The sequence below is a fragment of the Podarcis raffonei genome, chromosome 13 (genome assembly GCF_027172205.1).
Source record: "Podarcis raffonei isolate rPodRaf1 chromosome 13, rPodRaf1.pri, whole genome shotgun sequence".
Classification (NCBI taxonomy): Eukaryota; Metazoa; Chordata; class Lepidosauria; order Squamata; family Lacertidae; genus Podarcis; species Podarcis raffonei.
Window position 1 is genome coordinate 45,605,006 of NC_070614.1, and position 25,246 is coordinate 45,630,251.

General features: G+C 48.8%; 1 protein-coding gene across 3 annotated transcripts; it reads right to left on the reverse strand.

Moving 5' to 3' along the window:
• Positions 1–2,105: 2,105 nt before the first annotated feature.
• SALL2 (spalt like transcription factor 2) lies at positions 2,106–22,932 on the reverse strand. 3 transcript variants are annotated; one of them, XM_053361346.1, is made up of 5 exons: positions 14,172–14,385; positions 13,743–13,778; positions 9,024–11,368; positions 5,617–6,076; positions 2,106–2,432 (listed from the first exon to the last, which is right to left on the reverse strand). In XM_053361346.1, the coding sequence occupies exons 1-4, from the start codon at positions 14,275–14,277 to the stop codon at positions 5,645–5,647; spliced, it is 2,919 nt and encodes a 972-aa protein (XP_053217321.1). In that variant the 5' UTR covers positions 14,278–14,385; the 3' UTR covers positions 2,106–2,432; positions 5,617–5,644. The 3 variants fall into 3 exon arrangements, with proteins under 3 accessions (XP_053217321.1, XP_053217320.1, XP_053217322.1); XM_053361345.1 differs by lacking the exons at positions 13,743–13,778; positions 14,172–14,385 and adding an exon at positions 22,754–22,932; XM_053361347.1 differs by lacking the exon at positions 13,743–13,778 and having other exon boundaries at positions 14,172–14,382.
• Positions 22,933–25,246: the final 2,314 nt, after the last annotated feature.

Genomic DNA, 25,246 nt, shown 5'->3' on the forward strand with positions numbered 1-25,246 from the left:
TTATGCCACCATAAATTTGCTAGTCTCTTGCAGCAGAAAGGAGTCTCCTGGCACCTTGAAAGACTTAGGCAGCAGCTTCCCCTCTGGAATTTGCAGGATGAATAAGAGCAAACGATGTTGAGGATGGTAAATGGGGATGGGTGGGGAGGATTAGTTCTGAGAAGGAAGTGCCCCCTCTCCTTTGGAGGGCTGCCAGGTTGAAGCTCCAACAAAGGAAGGGCTTGAGCTCATAAGCCGCTAAATAGCATTATCCGTAACCGATGGGGAGGGGAGGGGAGGGGAAGAGAATCGGATGCTACAAGCCACTTCCTTGACACATGGAAACAGGTTTCTAAGCTTGATGCAAAGGTGCTTAACCAGCACTGCAGATTATTATTATTTTTTTCAGTTGCCGACCAAAGATGGATGTCAACGTCCCATTTCTATAATATTTTTTTTATTAGTATTTGTTACTTATTTACAAAAAAATAAAATAAAATAAAAAATAGTATCCAAAGGAGTCCAGGGCTGCAAACAACAAACTGAGAAAGCATCTTAGGAGCAATTCCAATATAGATGCATACTGGGGAAGATCTCAAAAGGCTTGTAGGAAGACGAAGATCTTCAGTAGGTGACAAGCAGGCAGCAGAGATGGCACCAGCCTAACATTCAAGGGGAAGAAGTTCCATACAGTGGGTGCCACAGCAATGAAGGCTTGAGCGGTATATTGTATTGGATGGGCGCAGAGATTGATTGGGTATGGGGTGAGAGATTCTTTCAGGTGATTATTTATGAATCAGGTGATTGACAGTTGTATCAGGGACCACATGAACCCTTATATCCCAGCTTGGTCCCTGAGATCGTCCGCAGAAGCATCGCTGGTCGTTCCCCAAGTTGACAAAAGCTCACCTGGCAACAAGAGACCGAGCCTTTTAGTGTTACCGGCCCAGTATTGTGGAATAGTGCAACAGTGACTCCGCAAGTGCCTTTCATTTAAAACTTGAAACATCTGCTGGAAACTTTTCTATTCCATCAGGTTCATGCTTCATCATTTAATCAGGTATTCTTCTTCTTTTAAAGTTAACTCTTTTTAATACAAATACTTATGAAAACAGCCCTAGAAGTAGCTCCCCATCCTGGCTAAGAGAAAATGTCTTTTTCTAAAGCAAAGAGTGCACCACTCTTTAACTCAAGAGTAGACCCCTTGAATTGAATATAGACCTTTTAACCATGCCCATTAAGTTCAATGGGCCCATCCCAAGTAAGACTAATTTTTTTCCTTCAGAATTATCTTTATTCATATGCAAATGCTAAATATTAAAATGCATACAATTGAGTTAAGATGCATTTTGTCAGGAGGCAGCCCTTATTTAGAGAAAGACATAAATATTCCAGATAAATGGGGTGGGGGTGGATGGGGGAGAAATGCATTTGGGGGGGGGTCAGACTCTCTTTGCCTCTGACTCCCCTGTACTCATCACTGCCTCCTGCTGGACAGACTGCTATGTACCAGTAACTCGTATCTTGCAGGGAGGTTACATACTTAGGGTCCACATGTATACAGTGGTACCTTGGTTTGCATACGTTTTGGATTACAAAAACGTCAAACCCAAAAGTGTGTGTCCCGGTTTGCAATTTTTTGGGGGGATTACAACCATTTTTTTTTATTATTATGAACAATTTTTTTTTGAAGGCCCCACTGGCGAAAGCGTGCCTTGGGCTACCACCTGTTTTGGTTTACAAACGGACCTCCGGAACGGATTATGGTTGTAAACCAAGGTACCACTGTACTAAAAAAATGTATAAAGCCAGGAACCCAGGGAACTGCCCCCACCCCTTGCAAGGGGTGGAGGGCTGTTAACCAAAGTTTGAGTTTCTTCCGCTCTCCATTCATTTATCTATTCCACCCCACCCGTGCAATCGTGCAAGTTAAATGTGAGTTGTGAGTTACACACAGCTGTGAGTTACCTGTATTTGAAGTGTACATGAAGAGAGACCCTTTTGGCTTGCATCAATTGCAGTGTGTGTGTGTGTGTGTGTGTGTGTGTGTTGGGGGTCAACATCAGGGGGCTAAACCAGGCGGCCCTCCAGCTCTTTGTAGAAATAAAGAGCCATAGACTTGGTAGTTCTGTCAAACTGCTTTTATTGGGGAGCTCAAGATATCCTTCCCTTCGCTTGAATGGACCGTCCGGCATCCTTGCCCTAATCTAAATGAGACACACTTTCACTTCCTTTTTCTTCTCCCCATGGGTGCAGGGTGTTTGCCGTGCTTCCCTGACCCGCAACAGGATCCTGCCTTTCGGCCGACGGACATCCAAGCTACATTTTAAAAGTAAAAGACTAAAATGTTGCTAAAATTAAGACCGGAGCCACTTCTCTTCTTGCGGGACTGCGCTTGGGGAAAGGGGGGGGGCGCATCCCCGCCAGCCTGGGTATCGCTAAAACAGTTCCGCCTGGAAAAGATAGGAAAGGAAAAGAAAAAAGTTGGTTCCGGAACTGGAATATTAATAGATAACGTGTAAAACGTGCAGGGGTAAGCAAGGAAATAATAAAAGAATCAAGTGAATAATTATTAAACTACAACAACACAACAAGATGGAAGACGTTAGAAAAATATATTGAAATCACACATGGGTAAAGGGAAGTGGAGAATTTATAAAAATTTCTAATATAATATTTCTAATTGCGTTGCATTTATATATAGCAAAGGGAAGTCTATAGCGATTAGGTGTATTTTAATCTAGTCAACTATGTAATAGGCTTATGTTACAAAACTAATATGGATTTTGAATTTGATGTTTGTAATTCTTTTTCGGTTTTGGAATAAAGTTTTTTTTTAAAAAAAAAAGAAAAAAATTAGGGAAAAAGAAACCACACTGACTCACCCTTTGGTCTAGCTCCTTGCAAATCACTACTTTGACACCCGCCTCGCAAAAACGTGACTGCTTTGTTCATGGCAAAGCATCCTGCAAAGTCGATCCAGAGAGTGGATGACCAAACTTTCCAAAATCTGCTCATCGTTATGAACTCTGTAACACTGAAGAACTGGTGCATGTGTTTGCTTGCTTTCCTCTTCCCTCCTCACCCCTTTTTCCTTAAGTGTTCTATCTCTTAGACCGCAAGCGGAGATGTGACTCATTGTTGCTATTTGTAAGCTATTCAAGGAGCCTTTCGGGGCTGAGGAGAAATCTAGAAATGCCTTAAATGTGCGGGGAACTAAAAATAGGGTCTTCTGCACCTTTTAACAGGTTTCTTGGAGACATCCAATTGGATACCTTTGGGAACAGGATGCTGGGCTAACATTCACATTCAGGGAAGTTTTTAATGTGTGACATTTTAGTGTATTTTTGGTCTCTGTGGAAGCCGCCCAGAGTGGCTGGGGAAACCCAGCCAGATGGGTGGGGTACAAATAATAAATTATTATTATTATTATTATTATTATTATTATTATTATTATTATTTAATTCAAAAGACAGCCATTCCCAGGCTAGCAGCAACACGCTGTGCTCCCTTCCCTCCTTCAGCCCAACAGTCCCCATCAATTTACTCTCGCCTCTCCTTGCTAACTCTGGAAGTTTCGACAGGGTTGCCATATTTCAAAAAGTGAAAAACTGGAGACAAAAGTTGTTGAGCTTTCTTTTGCAAAATCTCAAAAAAGAGAGAGAAGTTTCTGAGCTATTTTAAAGGAAATTTGCCAAAATCTACGCTTTCGACATGTGTTGCAATACGTCTGGATTTTCCTGGACATTGAAGAGTTTTCTGACGAATCCTGGCTACGTCTGAGAAATTCCAGACGTATGGCAACCCTAGTTTTACATTGGGAGGATAAAGAATATGCAAACCATGCCTGTATTTGTTGCTGCTTCAGAATGTCTCTACCTTGCCCTGAGCGTAGGGATAGAGGAAGCTGTCTTTTACTGGAGGCTGCTGGGTCCATCTTAGCTCAGTATTGTCTACACTGACTGGGCAGCAGTTCTCCATGTCTTTTTAAGCAGGGGGCATTCCCAGCTGTACATGGCGACGCCAAGGGACCTGGGACCTTCTGCATGCAAATTAGATGCCGTGGTAATGAGCTACAGCCCACTTTATAAAGCAGAGTCCTCCCCAATCACATCCGAGCCATCATCTCCCCCACACAAGGACCATCTAGTGAGAGGGAGAAAAGGAATGTTCTCTCTCTGCTTTGCACCTTTTAAAGCTGTTTCCATGGGCGAAATCAGGAGTGTGGAACCTGTGGCGACCCCAATATTGCTGGACTCCCCACTCCCATTAACCCCAGCCAGCATAGCCAGTGGTCAGGGATGATGGGGGCGGTTGTTCAGCAACATCTAGAGTGCAGCAGATCTGCCCCACCAACACACGATCTCAAAGTAGGATCCTCGTACCTACAGGACCGCCTCTCCCGGTATGCCCCATGGAGAACCTTAAGGTCCATAAATAGTAACACCCCAGATGTCCCGGGCCCTAAGGAAGTTAGATTAGCCTCAACCAGAGCCATGGCTTTTTCAACACTGGCTCCGGCCTGGTGGAATGCTCTGTCTCATGAGACCAGGGCCCTGCAGGATCTGGTTTCTTTCCGCAGGGCCTGTAAAACAGAGTTGTTCTGCCTTGCCTTTGGCTTGGAACCAGCCTGATCCCATCTCCCTCTTTCTTTTTTCCATTCTCCTCCTGTGATGAGGCTGCATTTTAATGTTTCAATGTTGTATTTTAATCTTGTTTTTAAGTTGTATTCATTCAACTTGTTTTTATTATTGCTTGTTAGCTGCCCTGAGCCCGGCGTTGGCTGGGGAGGGCGGGGTATAAATAAAAATTATTATTATTATTATTGAAGTGGCTTCCAGCAGCAGATACACTGGGCAGAACAGCAATGGGTTGGATTGCTCAAGGCAGTGACGGCATACATAGCAAACCACCAAGGGCGCTGCTCGTAACACCCTCCACCCAAGCCCATAAACCTGGGTCCCATGAATCCAACCTCCCTTTGCCGCGAATCACAAATCCTATCACCGGTCAGATTTCAGAATTTCATAGAATTACAAATCCCACTTCTGGCTGAGCTTTGGCCAGCAAATTCCGTGTCGCAAAGTTGCACAGCGGCTGGAAATGGACAGACAGGTTGTGCACCCACAGCAGTGACCACAGGAGAAATGGCCCAGAAAGAAGAAGAGTTTGGATTTGATATCCTGCTTTATCACTACCCGAAGGGGTCTCAAAGCGGCCAACATTCTCCTTTCCCTTCCTCCCCCACAACAAACACTCTGTGAGGTGAGTGGGGCTAAGAGACGTCAAAGAAGTGTGACTAGCCCAAGGTCACCCAGCAGCTGCATGTGGAGGAGCGGGGACGCGAACCCGGTTCACCAGATTATGAGTCTACCGCTCTTAACCACTACACCACACTCTGCTGTGGTGTATCTGCAGAGGCACAAAGGGATGCCTCCATCTGCCCCAACTGCAACAAAACATGTCTCTCCTACATCGACCCCTGCAGCCACAGCAGGCGCTGTGACTCTCCAACAGCTTGACTTCACTTCTGCGTTGTCCCTTGAGACAGATGCCAACCCAACCCACCGGGGCCCAGCTTCCACTTCCACCAGGCAAGAGTTGCAGCTGCAATGGGTCTCCTCCACCTTGCCTTACCTGACGGAGGCGCTACGTCAGGATGACGTTACTTCTCCCCCTTTCCTTGGTTTTCAGGGATGACCTCCGGGGCTGGGGGCGGTGGAGGAAGCAGCAGCAGAGACCCCACCGGCGGCTTCTCCTTGGCCTCGCTGGGAGCCACCTTCCCGGGGGTGACGCTGGATCCGAAGAGGCCGTGGGTGCCTGCGTTGGATGCCGAAAAAGAGGAGGAGGAGGAAGAAGCAACGCCACTACCCCCACCGTGAGCTGGCTTGGTCGGGAGGCCTCCAGAAAGGAAGGCCGTGTACTGGTTCCAGAAAGAGAGTGGTCCCACCCCCACGAGCTGGGCTGGGATGTCACGTCCCAGGAAGTCCTGGAGCTTGACCTGGCCCCCTGACAACACCGGCACGGGGCCTTCTAGGGGCAGGCGCCTCCCTCGGCGGGCCTGGTTGCTGCTCCACACGTGGCCACTGAGATTAACCTGTCAGAGAAAGACGAAAGAGACGGGCATTTAAAACAGGCGGCGCCCTGAGCCGATGCTCCCATTATTAATAATAATTTATTATTTATCCCCCACCCATCTGGCTGGGTTTCCCCAGCCACTCTGTGCAGCTCCCAAGAGAATATTAAAAACACAATAAAACATCAAACATTAAAAACTTCCCTAAACAGGGCTGCCTTCAGATGTCTTCTAAAAGTCCTTGACATCTGATGAGAAGGCATTCCACAGGGTGGGCGCCACCACTGAGAAGGCCTTCTGCCTCGTTCCCTGTAACCTCACTTCTCACAGTGAGGGAACCGCCAGAAGGCCCTCGGCGCTGGATCTCAGTGTCTGGGCAGAACGATGGCAGTGGAGACGCTCCTTCAGGTATACTGGGCCAAGGCCATTTAGGGCTTTAAAGGTCAGAACCAACACTTTGAATTGTGCTCGGAAACATACTGGGAGTCAATGTAAGTCTTTAAGGACAAGTGTTAAAATGGTCCGGGTGGCCACAAGGGGAGGAATGCTGCTGGTTTGACCCAGAAGACAGGAAGCTTCCTCATATTGAGTTCACCCAACTCAGTATTGTCTATACTAACTGGTAGCAGCTCCATACCCTCCAACATTTCTCTGACAAAAATAGGGATGCCCCATTCCATAAGGATAATTTTACTGTGTATACCCCACACATCTTACTGGGCGGCTTCCAACATATTAAAAAATATAATAAAACATTTTTTAAAAGCTTCTGTATACAGGATTGCCTTCAGATGGCGTGTGTGTGTGTGTGTGTGTGTGTGTGTGAGAGAGAGAGAGAGAGAGAGAGAGAGAGAGAGAGAGAGAACTCCGTAGCCTCCAACATTTCTCCAATGAAAATAGGGTCATCCTAAGGAAAGGTGAGGGACGCGGGTGGTGCTGTGGTGTAAACCACTGAGCCTTGGGCTTGCTGATCAGAAGGTTGGCGGTTCGAATCCTCGTGACGGGGTGAGCTCCCGTTGCTCAGTCCCTGCTCCTGCCAACCTAGCAGTTCGAAAGCATGTCAAAGTGCAAGTAGATAAATAGGTACTGCTCCAGCGGGAAGACAAACGGTGTTTCCGTGCACTGCTCTGGTTTCGGTGTTGCATTGCACCAGAAGCGGCTTAGTCATGCTGGCCACATGACCTGGAAAAACTGTCTGTGGACAAACGTCGGCTCCCTTGGCCTGTAAAGCGATATGAACGCCGCAACGCCAGAGTCATTCGTGACTGGACTTAACTGTCAGGGGTCCTTTACCTTTAAGGAAAAGTGGGACATTCCAGGATGAAATCAGAAACCGGAATGGCTTCTCTAAATCAGGGATGTCCCCTGGAAAATAGGCACACTTGGAGGGTCAGTAGCTCTCCAGGAATTTCAGGCAGGGGAATTCCTAGGCCTACCTGTAGATGCCGGGAACTGAACCGGGGAACTTCTGCATGCAAGGCGGATGCTCTGCCGCTGAGCTATGGCCCTGTCCCATTTCTATCATTCGCCATGGCTTCTAAGCATGCTTCCCAATGGAAGCAACACCACCTTAAATGGTGCCCACCATACCTGTCAACTTTTCCCTTTTCTTGCGAGGAATCCTATTCGGAATAAGGGAATTTCCCTTAAAAAAAGGGAAACGTTGACAATGGTGCCCGCATGTGCAATGTCAAACATCAAAATATAGGCGGCTGCCTATATTCTGCTGTTTCAAAGACTTTTGATCCACAGCTGCCATCAAAATTATTCAACCCCCACTGCAAATCAGGTTTATTATAAGAATTCCCAGACTTTCAGCTGTTTGCAATGCGCCAATCAAACAAAGGAAATGAAATAGCTAGGCGCAAAGGACGCTTCAAGCGGGTTCCCCCAAATTCAGCTGAAATTGCAACTTGTACTGGCTCTTCGCTGGTCCTGCTAGCTAGGGATGATGGAGTTGTAGTCCAACAACAGTGGAAGAACTAAGTTTGGGAAGTACTGCGAGAGAGACGAAGCAGAGTGGCGATAGCAGCACAGGCCTCTGACCAAGAAAACTACGGTCTAGCGACCGTGGTACAGGCCTTCAGCCAAAAATCCTTTCTCCCCTTTCCTTTATGTTAATGTTGCTTTCCTTTCTTTCGTGCTTTCACACAATTCAGGTTTCTGTGTGTCTCTGTGTGTGTGTGTGTATTGAGGAGGTTGTTACAGGTTGATATCTGTTTTGTTGCTTTCAGGATTATAGCTATTTTTTTAAAAAACAAACGGTTTCTTTAAATTTTCTGGTAATTTCCTTAATATATTTAGTTTACTGCATGCATGCTTTATGCCACTTTCATTTCCTTTTCGGGGAAAAACATTTATTTAAAAATAAATAACAAACACCAACAAGCTACGCCACATGGGGACAGGAAGCTGCAAGCCTGTGTAAGGCCTAGGGTAATCAAACTGGGCTGCTGCTGTACTGCCAAGATGCATTTTAAACCTTCGGGCTTCAATAAATATGCGTTTACAGGGATTCTATCGCTACAGACTTTTATTTTGTCGCTTCTAAATAAATATATCATGAACTGCCGTGTGATCTTAACCTGACGGGTGGTCCAAGTGGAAGAAACGAAAATTATAAGGCTATAAAGATGTTTTGCCACACTCCAGAACTGTGAGGCAACGTGGTATCGTATTCCCTACAACGGTGCCCTTTGTGCCCCAGTTCTGCCTCTAGAGGGGGGCAGAGAGAGCACCAAGTGCAACCAGCTTCCTGTGTCAATACTGTGCAAGGGAGATGTACTTCCTGTAACGGTGCCTTGAACTCCCTAGCTCTGCCTCTAGAGGGGGACAGACAGCACACCAAGTGAAGCCAACTTCCTGAGTCAATAAAGCGATGGAGAAGGAAATCACAAGGGAAGAGGGGATAGGCAGAACACTTACTATAATAGGAGACACTGAGAAGGAGCAACGGTCTCTCCCTTACCTGGTGGTGGGCAGCCAGCGCATGCTTGCGCAATGCGGCCCTGTCGGGGAAGGCCTGCTTGCAAATCCCACAAACCAGCGTCGGCCCCTCTTTGGCTTGACTGCCCTCTTGCTTCTCCGATGGGCCTTCCCCGCCGGTTTCCTGTTCCTCCTCCTGTTCTTGCGGCATTGCCCCTCCTGCCTTTTCCCCCTCCGCCTTCTCTTCCCCTTCCTGCATGGGCCGCTGAGGGCTTCCTGGCCCTGATGGCAAGGCAGCATTGGTGCCACCGTCTTCCTCTTCCGCCTGCACCGCTTCTCCCCCTTCCTTGGTGAGGCCCGGAGCTTCCTGTTCTGGGCTGGAGGGCCCCTCGGCCTTCTCCCCTCCACTTTCCAGGGAGTCTTCGTCGGTGGGTTCTTCTTCCTCCTCCTCCGACAGTTCCTCGTCTTGCGGAGGGGCCTGTTGCTGCGGTTGCTGCTGCTTCTCGCCTTCCCCCAAGGTGGCCCCTTCCGAAGTCGGGGTCTCAGGGAGGAGCGCCCCGTTGGGGATCTGCCCGCCCAGGTGCATGCGGACGTGCTGCTGGAGGCTAACAGCGTTGGTGAACTTCTTCTGGCAGATGGGGCAAGAGTTCTGGGCCCGGGCGGCCGAGCTGGTTTTGTGGCCCACAAAGTGAGCACGCAGGTTCCCCCGGGTGGAGAAGGCCCGCCCACACACCTTGCACTTGAAAGGCCTCTCCCCTCCGTGCTGCCCGTAGTGGAGCTGCAGGGCTCGAGGGCAGCTCAGGACCCGCAAGCAGATCACGCACTGGTTGGGCCCCGAAGAAGCGGGCAGGGAAGAGGAGGAAGAGGACCCAGCCACAGCTTGGGCGGCCGTGACGGGAGCAGAGCAAGAAGATGACGACGGAGACCCCTGGCGGTCAATCTTCTCCACCAGCTGCTGCAGCTTGGAAGTCTCCGAGGGGGACGCTTCCAGCACGTAGGGGAAAGGCCCCACTGCTGTGCCCGCCTTGAAGTGATTAGCTAGCAAGGCCCAGCTGGGCAGCGATCCCACAAGCTTCCCCAGCTGAAGCCGGGCACCCTCCGTCTCCCTTTCCGGTGGGGTGTTCTCGTCCCCCTTCCCTTTCGCCTCCACTGCCTTCATCAGAACCAGCTTGTTGAAGCCGGGCAAGGCCTGGGCTGCCGCCGATGGTGAGGCCCCGGACAGCAGGGTGAGGCTCTCGGTGGCGCTCAGGGCCTTGCGTTCGGCGGTGGGCGGAGGGGTGGTTTCCTCTCCGGGCTCGGCCTTTTCGGGTGGCACTGACATGCCGTAAGGTAGCCCCGACGTGGTGAGGACGTAGTCCAGGTGCTCTGGGACGGGATGGGGGTTCATCTGGACGTGGGGGTATTTCTCCCGGTGGCGGTGGAAGTGCACCTTGAGGTTGCCGCGGGTGGTGAAGCGGTTGCCGCAGATGTTGCACTTGTAAGGGCGCTCGCCCGTATGGGAGCGCAGGTGGATCTGCAGGGCGCTGTCGCTGCCAAAGACCTTGCCGCAGAAGCGGCATTTGTGGCGACCTCCGGGCTTCTCCTCCAGCCTGCTTTCTAACCCTCCTCCTCCTCCCCCCGCTCCTCCCCCGTTCTTCTGCCGCAGGAGCCCAGGAGACGTCGCCTGCTCCAAACCCCGGGCGGTGCCCAAGCACTGGGCGGCCAGGATGCCCGTAGCTGTGGGGAAGGCCGGAGCCAGGAGCTGCTCGGCCTTGGGCACTCGGGCGCCTCCGGGGAAAGGGTGGTAGAGGTGGAAGAAAGCAGGTTTGGGGACCTCAGGGGAGCTGGACGCCTGGGTCCTCCCTGGCTCTGTTTTGATGGAGAAGACCGGCAAGGGGGGCTTGGGAGGAAGAGACGCTCCCGGGGCTGGCTCGGAGGAAGGGGTCGGGGAGCCCACCTGCCCCAGGGAGCCCAGCAGCAACACCTGGCGGCAGATCTGCTCGGTCATCTGCATTTGGTGCAGCTGGCGTTGCTGCAGGACCCGGAGCTCTTCCAAGATAAGGGGGATGTTGAGGTGCCCGGCGGGGACGGAGGAGGCGGGCAGTGTTGGGGGAGGCGGGGGAGGGGGCCGGGGAAGGGCCGCTTCTTGGGTTGGGTCAGACAGCAGCGTCCCCGATTCGACGTCCATGCTCTGAGGGCTCTCGGCACGGACTTCCACCGAGGAAGAGGAAGACGAGGAGGAGAGGCTGGAGTGGTCCTGACCAGCGGCGGCTGTAGCTGCCGCCGCAGAGGAGCAGGTGGGCTGCTCCGAGCAGCAGGAATGCACGTGAGCGGACAACTCGGAGGGATCCTTGAAGTTGATACGGCAGGCGGGGCAGGATAATGGGGCTGTCTCGTCCCCAGTATCTCCTGCAGAGAAAGGGAGAAAAGAGAGAAAGGGGGTGCGGTTATTTTGGACCAGCAATCTATTTCATTCATCACATTTATCTATCCCATACTTTCCTCCAAGATGGTGTCCGTAGTTCTCCTCTTCCCAATTTAATCCCCAGGTAGGTTAGGCGGAGTGAGCTACTCGCCCCAAGTCACCCAGTGAGCTTTAGGGCCGAGTGGGGATTTGAACCCTGGTCTCCCAAGTCCTAATCCGACACTCTAACCCAGTGTTTCTCAAACTTCGGTCCCTAGTTGTTGTTGGACTCTAACTCCCATCATTCCAGCTAGCAGGGATGATGGGAGTTGTAGTCCAACAACAGCTTGAGACCCAAGCTTGAGATATAGTGGTACCTAAGGTTAAGAACCTAATTTGTTCTGGAGGTCCGTTCTTAACCTGAAACTGTTCTTAACCTGAGGTACCACTTTAGCTAATGGGGCCTCCCGCTGCCGCCGTGCCGCCAGCGCGCAATTTCTGATCTCATCCTGAGGTAAAGTTTTTAACCCGAAGTACTACTTCTGGGTTAGCGGAGTCTGTAACCCGAGGTGTTTGTAACCTGAGGTACCACTGTATAAGGAAGCTGGCCCATTTAATGCTCACAACTAGGTACATCCTCCAACTTGTGTTACAACCCTCTCTCTGCTCAGGATCTGCCAATATTTTGATGTAAAAATACTGTACAGTGGTACCTCGGGTTAAGTACTTAATTCGTTCCAGAGGCCTGTACTTAACCTGAAACTGTTCTTAACCTGAAGCACCACTTTAGCTAATGGGGCCTCCTGCTGCTGCCACGCTGCCGGAGCACGATTTCTGTTCTCATCCTGAAGCAAAGTTCTTAACCTGAAGCACTATTTCTGGGTTAGCGGAGTCTGTAACCTGAAGCGTATATAACCTGAGGTACCACTGTATACTGTATTATATTAATTATATCATATGTCTAGTTAATGCAGCATTTGTCAAGCTTGGATTCCCAGATGGTGTTGCACTACAAGTCCCAGAATCCCCAGGCAGCTTGGCCAATGGTGAGGGCTGACTGACAGCCACTCTTTCGGACCTCTAGTCCTTCCATCAGAGGTTCTTTAACCTGGAGATGTTGTACAGTGAGCCCAGGAGCTTCTCCACGCAAAAGCAGCTGCCTTGGTGTAGCCCCCTCCCCTAACACACTGTCCCCCACCAGCAAGAACCTGGTTTTGCAAATACTCACTTAAAAAAAATAAATGAAAGACCATAAGACGAGCCCCAGTGGATCATGCCAGTGGCTCGTCTAAGTCCAGCATCCTGTTCTGACAGTGGCCAACCAAATGCCTATGGGAAAGTGGCAAGCAGGATTCGAGCACAAGAGCTCTCTCCCTTCCTGCAGTTTCCAGTACGCTTCTGGTATTCAGAAGGATTACCTCCTTCAACTGTGGAGGCAGAGCAAAGCCATCAAGGCTAGTAAGCCACCGAAAACCTTAACCTGCACAATTTTTTTCTAATCCACTAATTTTCTAATCCAAGTTGGCGGCCATCACTGCTTCCTCGGGCAGTGAGTTCCATCGTTTAACTACGCGAAAACGTATTTCCTTGCCACAGGGTGTCCCCCCGTTCTAATAGGGAGAAAAACTTTTCTCTGTTTCCTCCATATGTTGAAAGCAAGCAATGTTTCTACTTCTCATTGCCATCTTGTTATGCAAACAAACCTGCCAGCCCAGAAAACGTGGCAGGCATGCCAAAGACATCATTCTACCCGGACACTGAGGTCCAGCACCGAGGGCCTTCTGGTGGTTCCCTCACTGTGAGAAGCCAAGTTACAGGGAACCAGGCAGAGGGCCTTCTCGGTAGTGGCACCCGCCCTGTGGAACACCCTCCCAGCAGATGTCAAAGAGAACAACTACTACTAGACTTTTAGAAGACATCTGAAGGCAGCCCTGTTTAGGGAAGCTTTTAATGTTTGATGCATTACTGTATTTTAGTATTTTGTTGGAAGCTGCCCAGAGTAGCTGGGGAAACCCAGCCAGATGGGTGGGTTATAAATAATAAATTATTATTATTATTATTATTAAAAATGGAAGGAAACAAAAATATAGAAGAACTTCCTTCCTTGGAGGTTTTTAAGCAGAGGTTGGGTGGCCATTTGCCATGGATGCTTTAGCTGAGATTCCTGCATTGCAGGGGGCTGGACTAGATGACTCTTGGGGTCCCCCCAACTTCAAAATCCTATCATCCTACGAAATGGGAAGGCAGACAAACAGATCTCATGCAATTTTAAGAATGGAAAAGAAGATTGGGATCACCATGGCAAACAGGTTTTTAAAATTACCTGAAAGCCCAACCCACATCCAACTAATTTGCAAGCCCCCTTATCCAGCAACCCACCTTTGCAAGGTTTTGCCCATTCATACATCGTTCTCTCTAGAAAGGAAGGAAGGAAGGCAGAAAAGAAGGAAGCACACCTGAAAATTATCCACCATATTCCTACAGAACAGCTAACAGGGGGTTCTGACTTCTGGATGGAGACAATGGGGACGGGAAGGCACAAACAGGGCATGGCAAATCAAACAGGAACCTGGCTGGCTGTTTGGGCGCGCGGGGGGGAGGAAGGGCCAGGATAAACTACTAGGATAGATGGATGCGTAAATGGGTTGATGGCAATGCAGGAGCGCGTGGGGAGAGATGGGCGCCTGGAGGGAGATCTCTGGGCCCGGCTGCTTCCCCTCCAGCCCTTGCTAGGAGTCCACGGCCGCCAGGTCGCCCCCTCTCCCCTTCCCCAGCCGGCTGGACCAGCCACAGGGGCGAGGAGCCCACCTGCGGCCTCGCCCATCCTGCAGTCGCCGCCGGCGCCCGCGGCTCCGTCGCCCGACGCCGCCACCTCCTCCGGCTGCCGCTCTCCGTGCGCTCGGGAGCCGCTCATCTCGGCCCGCCCGGCCGCCTCCGATCCCGGAGGATGGAGGAAGAGGAGGAGGCAAGCGGCGGCCAGACGAGCGGTGGGCTGCCGAGAGCGGCTCCCACCCGGCCGCAGCAGGGACCTCTGGTGTCGGGAGGGCGGCTGCCGCCGACGGAAGGAGAGGGCGCTGCGCCCCCGTGCGCCCTGGCTCCGGAGCGCACCTGGAGACGGAGGGATGGAGAGCCGGGAAGGAGGAGGGAGGCAAGCGGGCCAAGCCAGGACGAAGGAGGAGCCCTGCTTTTAGGAGCCCCCCCTCAAAAAACCCGGACATTTTGCAAATCGACACTTTTTTTTAAAAAAATGTTACATTTATATTAGCCCACCTTTCATCCAAGGAGTAAGGCAGTCCACAACTATTTTTAAAAAATATATATATATTGCATTTATATGGGGGGGCAGGGAGGGGCATCTGCCCTCCGATCAATAATAATCAATAAAAGTACATAGCAAACTGAGGTTCTGCCCCCGCAACAAAATTCCTGACTACGCCCATGTTTATATCCCAACTTTCCGCACCCCAAGGAGCTCACTGTACCTGGTTCTTCCCCACCACATTTAATAATAGAATCATAGAGTTGGAGGGGACCCTGAGGATCATCTAGTCCAACCCCCTGCAATGCAGGAATATGCAGCTGCCCCATATGGGAATCCCCACAACAATATACTGTATATATTTATTTAAATGTTGCATTTATATTATTCCACCTTTCCTCCAAGGAGCTCAAGGCAGGGTGCTTTTCATCTATGCTCTTAATTTTATTTCTTGCATTTATATCCCAAGCTTTTCTCCCAGGGAGTTCAAGGTGACATACCTGGTTCTTCCCCATCACACTTAATCCCCACAATGACCATGTCAGGTAGGTAAGGCTGAGAGACAGTGACTGGCCCCCAAGGTCACCCAGGGTGTTTCAGGGCCAACTCTGGTCTCCTAGGTCCAGCACTCTGCCGATAGCATCATACTAACTTTCCCTGAAAGGTGGGTTAGAAATCTGTAACAATCTTAATCGCAATCTATTTTTAAGGAGAGGGGCTCCCCTTAGATGGATTCCCCTCATTCCAAACAAAGTTGCCCATCTATGTTATCATCTTCTGCGCCAGTGCGTATCTAGATACAGTGGTACCTCGGGTTAAGAACTTAATTCGTTCCGGAGGTCCGTTCTTAACCTGAAACTGTTCTTAACCTGAAGTACCACTTTACCTAATGGGGCCTCCCGCTGTCGCTGCGCAATTTCTGTTCTCATCCTGAAGCAGAGTTCTTAACCTGAGGTACTATTTCTGGGTTAGCGGAGTCTGTAACCTGAAGCGTATGTAACCCGAGGTACTACTGTATGTGCCTTTGAAACTGTGGGAACAAACACAAGATGCTGCCTTATCCCAAGTCAAACTGTTGGTCCATCTAACTCAACATGATTTTAGCCAGGATTTTAGCCAGGGTTTCTCTCCCAGTTCTGTTGCTAGGGATTGATCTGTTCTACCACAGAGCTACAGCCCTTATTATCATATTGTAAGACTTCACACAGGACCAAATTACAGGATCTGTAATTTGATACAGAACTGCAACCTGAAAGAAGTAACTGAAACTACTACTACTTCTTCTTCTTCTTCTTCTTCTTCTTCTTCTTCTTCTTCTTCTTCTTCTTCTTCTTATTATTATTATTATTATTATTTAAAAAATACTAAATTTGTATGCTGCCCTATACCTGCAGGTCTCAGGATGGTTCACAGGATAAAATCAGAATATAAAATCACAAAATCAAAACAAAAACAACCCAATAAATCCCCAACTCAATAAACTCCATATTACATATAATATAAAAATATATTATATTATTGCATTTCTGTTCCCACTTTCCTTCAAGGAGTTCAAGGCAGCGTACCTGCTTCTAATTTTATCCCCATAGTAACCCTGTGAGGTAGGCTAGGCTGAGAGAAAGTTGACTGACCCAAAGTCACCTAGTGAGCTGAGGGGGGATTTGAACTCTGGCCTTCCGGGTCCTAATCTGGCACTCTGACCATTAGACCACACAGTCTTACGCACTTCAGAACATGGTGTTACTATTGGTTCATAGACCCCACCCTTCAGGGCTTTTTCCCCCAACCGGAACTCACTGGAACTCAGTTCCGGCACCTCTCAGGTGGATGCCATTGCCATTATAAGAGAACAAGGGAGGCGTTCATGGGGAGTTTTGGCCCCACTTTTCCCAGAAAAACAGCACTGCCACCCTTGCTCTTATGAGAGCCTAGGACACCTTACATCAAGAAAAAGAAAAAAATCAATCACTGAAAACTCAAGTAAAATCCCACTGCAGTATTATTATTATTATTATTATTATTATTATTATTATTATTATTTGTATACCGCCCTATACCCGGAGGTCTCAGGGCGGTTCAAAGAAAAGATCAACATAAAAACCACAATATATATATACAGTGGTACTTTGGGTTACATATGCTACAGGTTACAGATGCTTCAGGTTACAGACTCCGCTAACCCAGAAATAGTACCTCAGGTTAAGAACTTTGCTTCAGGATGAGAACAGAAATCGTGCTCTGGCGGCGTAGGAGCAGTGGGAGGCCCCATTAGCTAAAGTGGTACCTCAGGTTAAGAACAGTTTCAGGTTAAGAACGGACCTCCAGAACGAATTAAGTTCTTAACCTGAGGTACCACTGTAATCAAAATAAAAACAACAACCCAATACCCGCCCCCCCCCCCCAAATATAGAGCCGCATTTTAAAAGGGCATAGGATGCCAATCAGATCAACCAAAGGCCTGGTTAAAAAGGAATGTTTTTGCCTGGCGTCTAAAGGTGTATAATGAAGGCACCAGGCAAACTTCCCTGAGGAGAGCATTCCACAGATGGGGAGCCACTGCAAAGAAGTCCCTGTTCTTGTGTTGCCACCCTCCGCACCTCTCCAGGAGGAGGCATACAAAGAAGGGCCTCAGAAGAAGCAAATCTACCAAAACAGCCAACAACAATGTGCAAAGACAACCAGTTACAATGCACCCTAAAGGCGTGCAAAAACAGGTATGTTTTCATCCGTTGCCTAAATGTAAACAAGTGGATAAGCAGATCTCTACAGGGAGGGAGCTTCATAGTTGAGATGCCACCATGGAGAAGGCCCTGCTTCATGCAATAACCTCATTGACTGAACTTAGTGAAGTTCCCACGAGCTGGGCCCCTCCTGCAGATCTTAGCAAGTAGGAATCTGCCCTATATTGCATCAGACCATTGGCCCATTTAGCTTACTGTTGTCTTCACTGATTGGCAGCAGCTCACCAGAGTTCCAGACAGGGAACTTTGGGGAGGTGGCAAGGATTGAACCCGGGACCATCTGCGTGCAAAACAGATGAGTTACTGGGTTGGCCAGCGCCAGGGAAGACATTCTTCAGATATGTAGGGAGTGTTGGACTTTCCATCTAGCTTATACAGTCAAACCTCGGCTCCCGAATGCCTCCATTACGGTACGTTTTGGCTCCCGAACACCAAAACCCTGTAAGTAACTATTCCAGGATTTTCGGAAGCCGAATGGCTTCTGGAGAGTATTTTTCTTTTTTCTCCATTGACTTTGCTGACCGCCCTTTGATCCTCACTTGTCGAACGTTTCAGAAGTCGAACGGTCTTCTGGAACAGATTACGTTCGACAACCGAGGTTTGACTGTACCACCAGAAGCAAAGGACTCTTCCTTTTGAGAGATGCACCAGCAGGTTCTCAGGTTTCTTGCAACGTGTTTTATCACATTTAGGAATAAGATGTCATGCAGCTATATGTTTGTGGGGTCTTTGCAACAGACTTGCTCTCTCAAGTGAATTGAAATCTATATAATTTGCAATCAGAGCATAGGAACTCTGCAAGTTTGGTACCTGGATGAGCTTAACATAGTTACAGTGGTACCTCGGGTTAAGTACTTAATTCGTTCCGGAGGTCTGTTCTTAACCTGAAACTGTTCTTAACCTGAAGCACCACTTTAGCTAATGGGGCCTCCAGCTGCCGCTGCACGATCTCTGTTCTCATCCTGAAGCAAAGTTCTTAACCCGAGGTACTATTTCTGGGTTAGCGGAGTCTGTAACCTGAAGCGTATGTAACCCGAGGTACCACTGTACATTGGGTTCAACCTATATGTGGGGTTGCACTTTTGCAGCTTAATGTGTGCTTCACAAGAGGTTGGTTGCTGGAATCTAGAAATATAGAATATGAAAGCAAGTCTTAAAAACTGACGTGTCATCAAACTCCAGCTTCCAGCAGCACCTTTTCTCTCCCATGTTCTTAAGACAACATGTGCAGACAACATCAACGACATCACAAGCAGCAAATACTTTACAAAATCTAACATCTTTCCTCTAACACAGACGTAGGTAAGCAATTGCTCACAAGGAGTTATTGGCTCTGCAGTGAGCACAGAACTGGACCTTTGAGGTTTCTTTCAACACTAAAATTCATCACAACTATTAAGGTAGGGTTGCCATACGTCTGGAATTTCCTGTATGTAGCCGGCAATTGGCCTGTCCAGATTTTCATTTTTGGAAATATGGCAACCCTACTATAAAGTAGCGGAACCCGTCACATCTTAGAACCAAGATCTCCAAAAGATTGCCCCATCCCCTATATTCCCAACCAATCACTGTGTTCTGATGGAGCAGGATTCTGACAGATACCACCTGGGTGAATTTACTTAGAAGCACCAGGTTGGAGTGCACACCGTATATTTGAGAAAGCAAAAAATTGTCCAATGATGTTTGCTTGTGCAGGATGATAAACCTGGCTGAGACCCTACCTGCCCGCAGACTGTCTCGCCAGAGTGGTGCATGCTCTGGTTATCTCCCACTTGGACTACTGCAATGCGCTCTGCATGGGGCTACCTTTGAAGGTGGCCTGGAAACTTCAACTAATCCAGAATGCGGCAGCTAGACAGGTGACTAGGAGCGGCCGTTGAGACCACATAACAACGGTCCTGAGAGACCTACACTGGCTCCCAGTACGTTTCTGGGCACAATTCAAAGTGTTGGTGCTGACCTTTAAAGCCCTAAATGGCCTTGGTCCAGTATACCTGAAAGAGCATCTTTCTGCCTAGACAGAGGTTCAGTGCCTGGACCTTCTGGCGGTTCCCTCACTGCGAGAAGTGAGGTTACAGGGATTCAGGCAGAGGGCCTTTTCGATGGTAGCGCCTGCCCTGTGGAACGCCCACCCACGAGATGTCAAGCAAATAAACAACTATCTGACTTTTAGAAGACATCTAAAGGCAGCCCTGTTTAGGGAAGTTTTTAATGTTTGATGTTTTATTGTGTTTTTAATATTCTGTTGGGAGCCGCCCAGAGTGGCTGGGGAATAGTTAATATATTATTATTATATTGTTGTTGTTGTTGTTGTTGTTGTTGTTGTTGTTGTTGTTGTTGTTCTTTCAGGAATCCATGCTTAACTGTGCTCAGATTTCCCTTAAATAAACTTTTCTCAAAGGGACCATAAACTTTCCTGCATCTCATCAGCTTGAATTTACTCCTTTTGGAGATGAGCTAAAGGATGCATCTAATTGGCTCCTTTGCTCCACCAGCCTCCATCCTGATTTCTCGCTCCAGCACAGATTCTTAGAGGAAGCTGGAGTCAATCCAGTCCAGTTGCCACAAGCAAAGGACTGAAAAGGGGCAGTGGGGGGGGGGAGAGAGCGAGATGAGGTGGGTGATGGGGAACCGGGGGATGGGGGAAGAGAGAACACAAGAGAGACTATCTAGGACTCTGCGAGTTACTTAGCAACAGCACAAAGAGCAAAGAGAGCGGGAGAGAAAAGAAGCAGTGTGTGGCAAAAATATGTGTGTGAGGAAGTGTGACAGAATGCATATGTGTGTGACCGTCTCTTCCTGGCTCTCTGGGGTGAGGGGAGTGACACACACACACACACACAAGATGGCGAGGAAAGCACGCAGAAAGACTGTGCCATATTCACGTCACAGTTTTAAAGCGCTATAATGCTACGTTAAACCATCATGGCTTCCCCCATCCCACCCAAAGAATTCTGGGAGCTGCAGTTTGCGGAGGTTGCCAAGAGTTGTTAGGAAACCCCTCTATTCCCTTCTTGGGGCTATGATTCCCCCAGTAGTTCAATCCTTCTTCCCAGGGAATTCTGGGAGTTGTAGCTCTGTGAGGGGAATAGCGATGTATCAATAGGGGAATTCCTGGGAAACTTTGGGGATTATAGCTCTGTGGGGAAAATAGTGGTGTATCAGTCCCTCTTCCCAGGGAATTCTGGGAACTGTTGCTTTGTGAGGGGAATATTGGCCTTATAACAACTCTTGGCACAATTAACAAAGTGCAGCTCCCAGAATTCTTTGGGGGGGGGAGCCATGACTGTTTAAAGTGGGAAAGGACAAGGTGAAAGTGGCCTGTGGCAGCGATGGCATGGAAGGGCATGTATCCCACACATATGTAACAGAGGGTGAGACAGGCCATGTCATGGTACCAGGATGTGGGCCTGAGAGGGTTAAGGTGCAGAAAAATGCACGTGAGAGCAGCGTAGCAATTGGGGGGGGGGGAGAATCAAGGCACATTTGTAGAAATGATGCTCCAGTGGGCGCAATGGATTGGCTGTGTATGAATGAGGGAGGGTACAGGTGGCCAAATCCTTGCCCGCTGTCTGTAGGCCATGCTCAAAATCAATGCACAGCCCCATCCTAGTTTTGTTTTACTTGGAACAAAGCCACACTGTGTTCAGGCAGAGGCTTACTCCCAAGTAAATGTGTGCCAGGTTGCAGCCTTTGCGTGCAAGGGAAACAAGAATGTGAGTACGCATGTAACAAAATGGTGCTAGTCATAGTGTGTAAGGCTGCAGTCCTGAAGACTAGGGAATAAGATTCACTGGGCCCAGTGGAAGTTGTATCCAACTAAACGTGCCTAGGACTGGGCTGTAGATAATGAAGGAAATTGCTTGGGTTGTGGTCATGCTGATTATTCCACATCCGTCAGCTTGGGTGGTGGCTCCTCCTTCTCGTTCCATTTTCCTGATCAATGCCGCTTGACTCACTTCTTTGAGTCACCTGAAGTTGTCATGCTCTACCAAGACCTTTCTACAAGGCGCCTGAACTATTCTTGTAGCAGACTGAGGCCTAGTTTGGCATGGGCTCAGGACTGCAATGCCTCAAGGACTGTGTCCCCCCGATATGAACTGACCAGGGCCCTGGAGTCATCATCCGAGGTGCTTCCTCTGTGAGACGTTTGGCAGAATGGGAATGGGCCTTTTCTGTGGTGGCTCCAGGGAGGCTTGCTTGGCCCCTTCGTTGCATATCTTTAGGCACCAGGCAAAAACATTCCTTATTTCTCAGACCTTTGGCTAATTAAACAATATGGCCTTTTAAACTGGGTTTGTGTGGTGGGGTTTATTGTTTTTGTTTGTAACTAGGTTATGCATTTTTGTGTTTTATATTGTAAACTGCCATGTGATTTACACCTGTGCAAATTTACACTCCGTGAAGGGTGGTATAGTTATAGCAGCAGCAGCAACAAAAACAACAACAACACAACAACAACAACAACAACAACAATGTATATCTGTGGGGCAGTGGGAGCTAAAGGATGGAAATCTCTGGGTCGCAAATGGGGCTCAGAGGTGGGGTATAGTGGCAAGCTGAGATCTAACCCGGAAAGGCCTTCAGTCACCAACCCATTAGATGTCCTTATGTGAACCAATTTTCTCTCGCACTAAGTTCTGCCCACCCAGTAGGTAAAATGAGCATGAGTGAGGTTAACTGGCCTACCTGACATGGTTCTTGGAAGGTTTATGATCATTTCATTTATATTGCATCACTCATGTACACAACGCTTCCTTGCCCCCTAAAGAATGGGAGGATCGGCCCTCACCTCCAAGGGAGCGGTCAGAAATGGCATGCATTTTGGGAGTCAGTTGATCTTTGGGGCCTTGAAAACCCAGTGAATGTGCTGGTAACTGCATCTAAGCTTTTAAATCTCATCGCCCATCCTTCCTGTAGAGGCCATTATGTTAGTGGATGCTTGGTTGCTGATGGTAAGTCAGAGAGAAAGAGAGAGAAAGAAAACGAGGATGGAAAGAAAGTTCTTATGTGACTTCAGTACTAACAGACAAAATGCATGTGTATCTAAGCATGGCACCTTTATGCAATCAGAATTTATGCTCCTAGATAGATGTGTTTTGAGCGTGTCAGTAAACCGTAGAGAGACCCAAACCCTGAACATACAGGCAACCGGCTAGTTACAAAGCATACTTTCGGAGTTTCCTAACAACTTCCTTCCAGTTTGGAAACAAAACTTTCTTTCTCTTTCGCCTCCTTCTCACCCCTTCCTTGCCACCCAGCTCCTGGTGTGCCCCCACCCCATGACGCACCCTTTCCCACACTGTTGCCATCCCCCATCCCCATGGCACCTGCCAGCTCTCCTTGACACCCCCCCACAAAAGAAAACACCCTCCCCTCCAGGAACCCACCGTTCTCAGAGGCTGTGGAACCTTCACAGTCGGAGATGAGCTGTTGGGGGTTCCGCTGTTTTCTCCGAGACATCCCTGCGGAGGGGCTGGGGGGCTGGGGAGGGGACCCCAAGTCTCTCTCTCTCTTTGGTGGGGAGCCAGTGGGCACCTGATCCCTCTCTCTCTCAGGAATGGGATCTCTCCAGCAACCCCCCCCCAAACCCAAGCCCCCTCCTCTTCCACACTCACACATACTTAAGGGACACGCCTCCTGCTTTTGTGAACCTCATTGTAAAAGCAAAACTCTTAATCTTTCTGAACACTCTTTTTCTTTTGTACTAGCAGGGATTGAAAGGGGGGGTGGGTGGGAAGAGAGAGAGGGAGAGGGCAAAATTAACTCCTTCTTTGCCTGCAGCTATCCCAGTCCTCTGCAATTTTTTAAAAAAACCACCACATAGGAGAGCATCTGCTTTTTAACGCTGAAATGCAGCCACCTCTGTGGTGCGAGGCCAGACTCCCTGCTAGAGGTGAAATTTATTTGATGGCGCCCAAAGAATTTATGCCAGTTCAAATGCGGTTTGCATGCACGGAGATTTACAGTTCACTAATATTATGTGTCCAACAGGCTGGATCTGCTTCAGTGAAGCTTGTCTTCCTAAATACTTGGTTATGTTACCTTTCTGAAAAATTCCCACGAGTTTTCTTGGGGCAGATGTTAAGCCAACTGGCCTGTAGTTCCCATTTGGATCCCTTTTTAAAAATTGGTGCTACAGTAGACATTTTATAGTCCTTGGGTAAGGAGGCTGGACTGAGGGACATATATTTTTGTTAGAAGACCAGCAATTTCACTTTTGAGTTCTCTCAGGTGGATGCCATCCAGATGCGGCAATTGGTCAGTTTTTATTTTCCTTATTAGGCCTATAAGCTCATCACTCAGCACCACCCTCTGCCTCTGCACCTCAGACTCCCATCCTGCTAAAAAAGTTAGTTTAGGCCAGGGGTCGGCAACCTGAGGCCCAGGGGCCGGATGTGGCCCAATCGCCTTCTCAATCCGGCCCGCGGACCGTCCGGGAACCAGCGTGTTCTTACATGAGTAGAATGTGTGCTTTTATTTAAAATGTATCTCTAGGTTATTTGTGGGGCATAGGAATTTGTTCATTCCCCCCCAAAAAAATATAGTCTGGCCCACCACATGGTCTGAGGGATGGTGGACCGGCCTCCTGCTGAAAAAGGTTGCTGACCCCTGGTTCAGGCACTAGAATCTGCCCTATATCTGCCACTTTAAAGGAAGATCTCTCACTTGGTTGTGAGTCATTAAGTGAGCCCGGAAGACTGGGTATCAGACTTTTAAGAGAAATGTGATCATGTGCTTGAGTGGCTGGTGCTCAGATCTGGGGTGCAGGATACTGCACTTCAACCCCATCCAAGCTATGGGTTTCTTAAATTGTCTTGGATAAGGTGGCAGCTGAGCCTCCATTTTCCCCATCTGTGAAATGGGCAAGATGGCAAGCTAAATAAGGAGGAGATAATCCAAGATGAGGAAGAGATCATTAAAAGGGTGCTGAGATTTTATGGGGTTCCGGAACATTTATGGGATAGTAGTGTAGGGTCTGAAATTTGTCAGCCCTTCCTCACTTGTATTTGTGTTGCATTGGTTGTCCATAAAATATGGACAAATTGAAGAGTGGAATGGTGGAGCCCACAATCACCAGTGGTCCGTTTCTGATCTAGAATGAGCAGAAAAACCTGGGATTTTTATTTACTTATTATTCCATTTATTTCCCAACCCTCCTTTGAGGCACTTATGTTCAAGGCACAAGGTACACGGTTCTCCTCTCTCCAGTTTATCTTCACAACAACCCTATGAGGTAGGCTAAGCCAAGAGAAGGTTTAAGCAATTGAACCCTGGTCTTCTAGGTCCTCCGCGGGTGGCGCTGTGGGTTAATCCACAGAGCCTAGGACTTGCTGATTGGAAGGTCAGCGGTTCGAATCCCCGCGACGGGGTGAGCTCCCGTTGTTCAGTCCCAGCTCCTGCCAACCTAGCAGTTCGAAAGCACCTCAAAGTGCAAGTAGATAAATAGGGACCGCTCTCCGGCGGGAAGGTAAACGGCGTTTCCGTGTGCTGCGCTGGTTCGCCAGCAGCGGCTTAGTCATGCTGGCTACATGACCCGGAAGCTGTCTGCAGACAAGCACCGGCTCCCAGCCTCTTGAGCGAGATGAGCGCGCAACCCCAGAGTCGGTCACGACTGGACCTGATGGTCAGGGGTCCCTTTACCTTTACCTTCCAGGTCCTCATTGGAGAATAAGAAGCTTTATCACTGACTGTGCTCCTTGAAGCTCATAAAATGGAAAGCAGAAAACAAAGAGAGGGACCCTCAAGCACATGATACCCACACCTTTCTTTGGTAGACATTGGCCGATGGAGGAATCTCCTGAACCGTGTGATGTGCTCCACGAACGCTGCTGCTTTTGGGGGATCTTTCCAGATTCCATCGCTGGGTGTTCCGTCAAACT

Coding starts and splice junctions, on each gene's coding strand:
- SALL2 (XM_053361346.1), bottom strand. CDS start 14,277: ATGAGCGGCTCCCGAGCGCACGGAGAGCGGCAGCCGGAGGAGGTGGCG. Junction 13,779..14,171: donor CAGGATGGGCGAGGCCGCAG/GTGGGCTCCTCG, acceptor CTTCCTTTCTAG/AGAGAACGATGTATGAATGG. Junction 11,369..13,742: donor ATGGGCAAAACCTTGCAAAG/GTGGGTTGCTGG, acceptor CTTTCTCTGCAG/GAGATACTGGGGACGAGACA.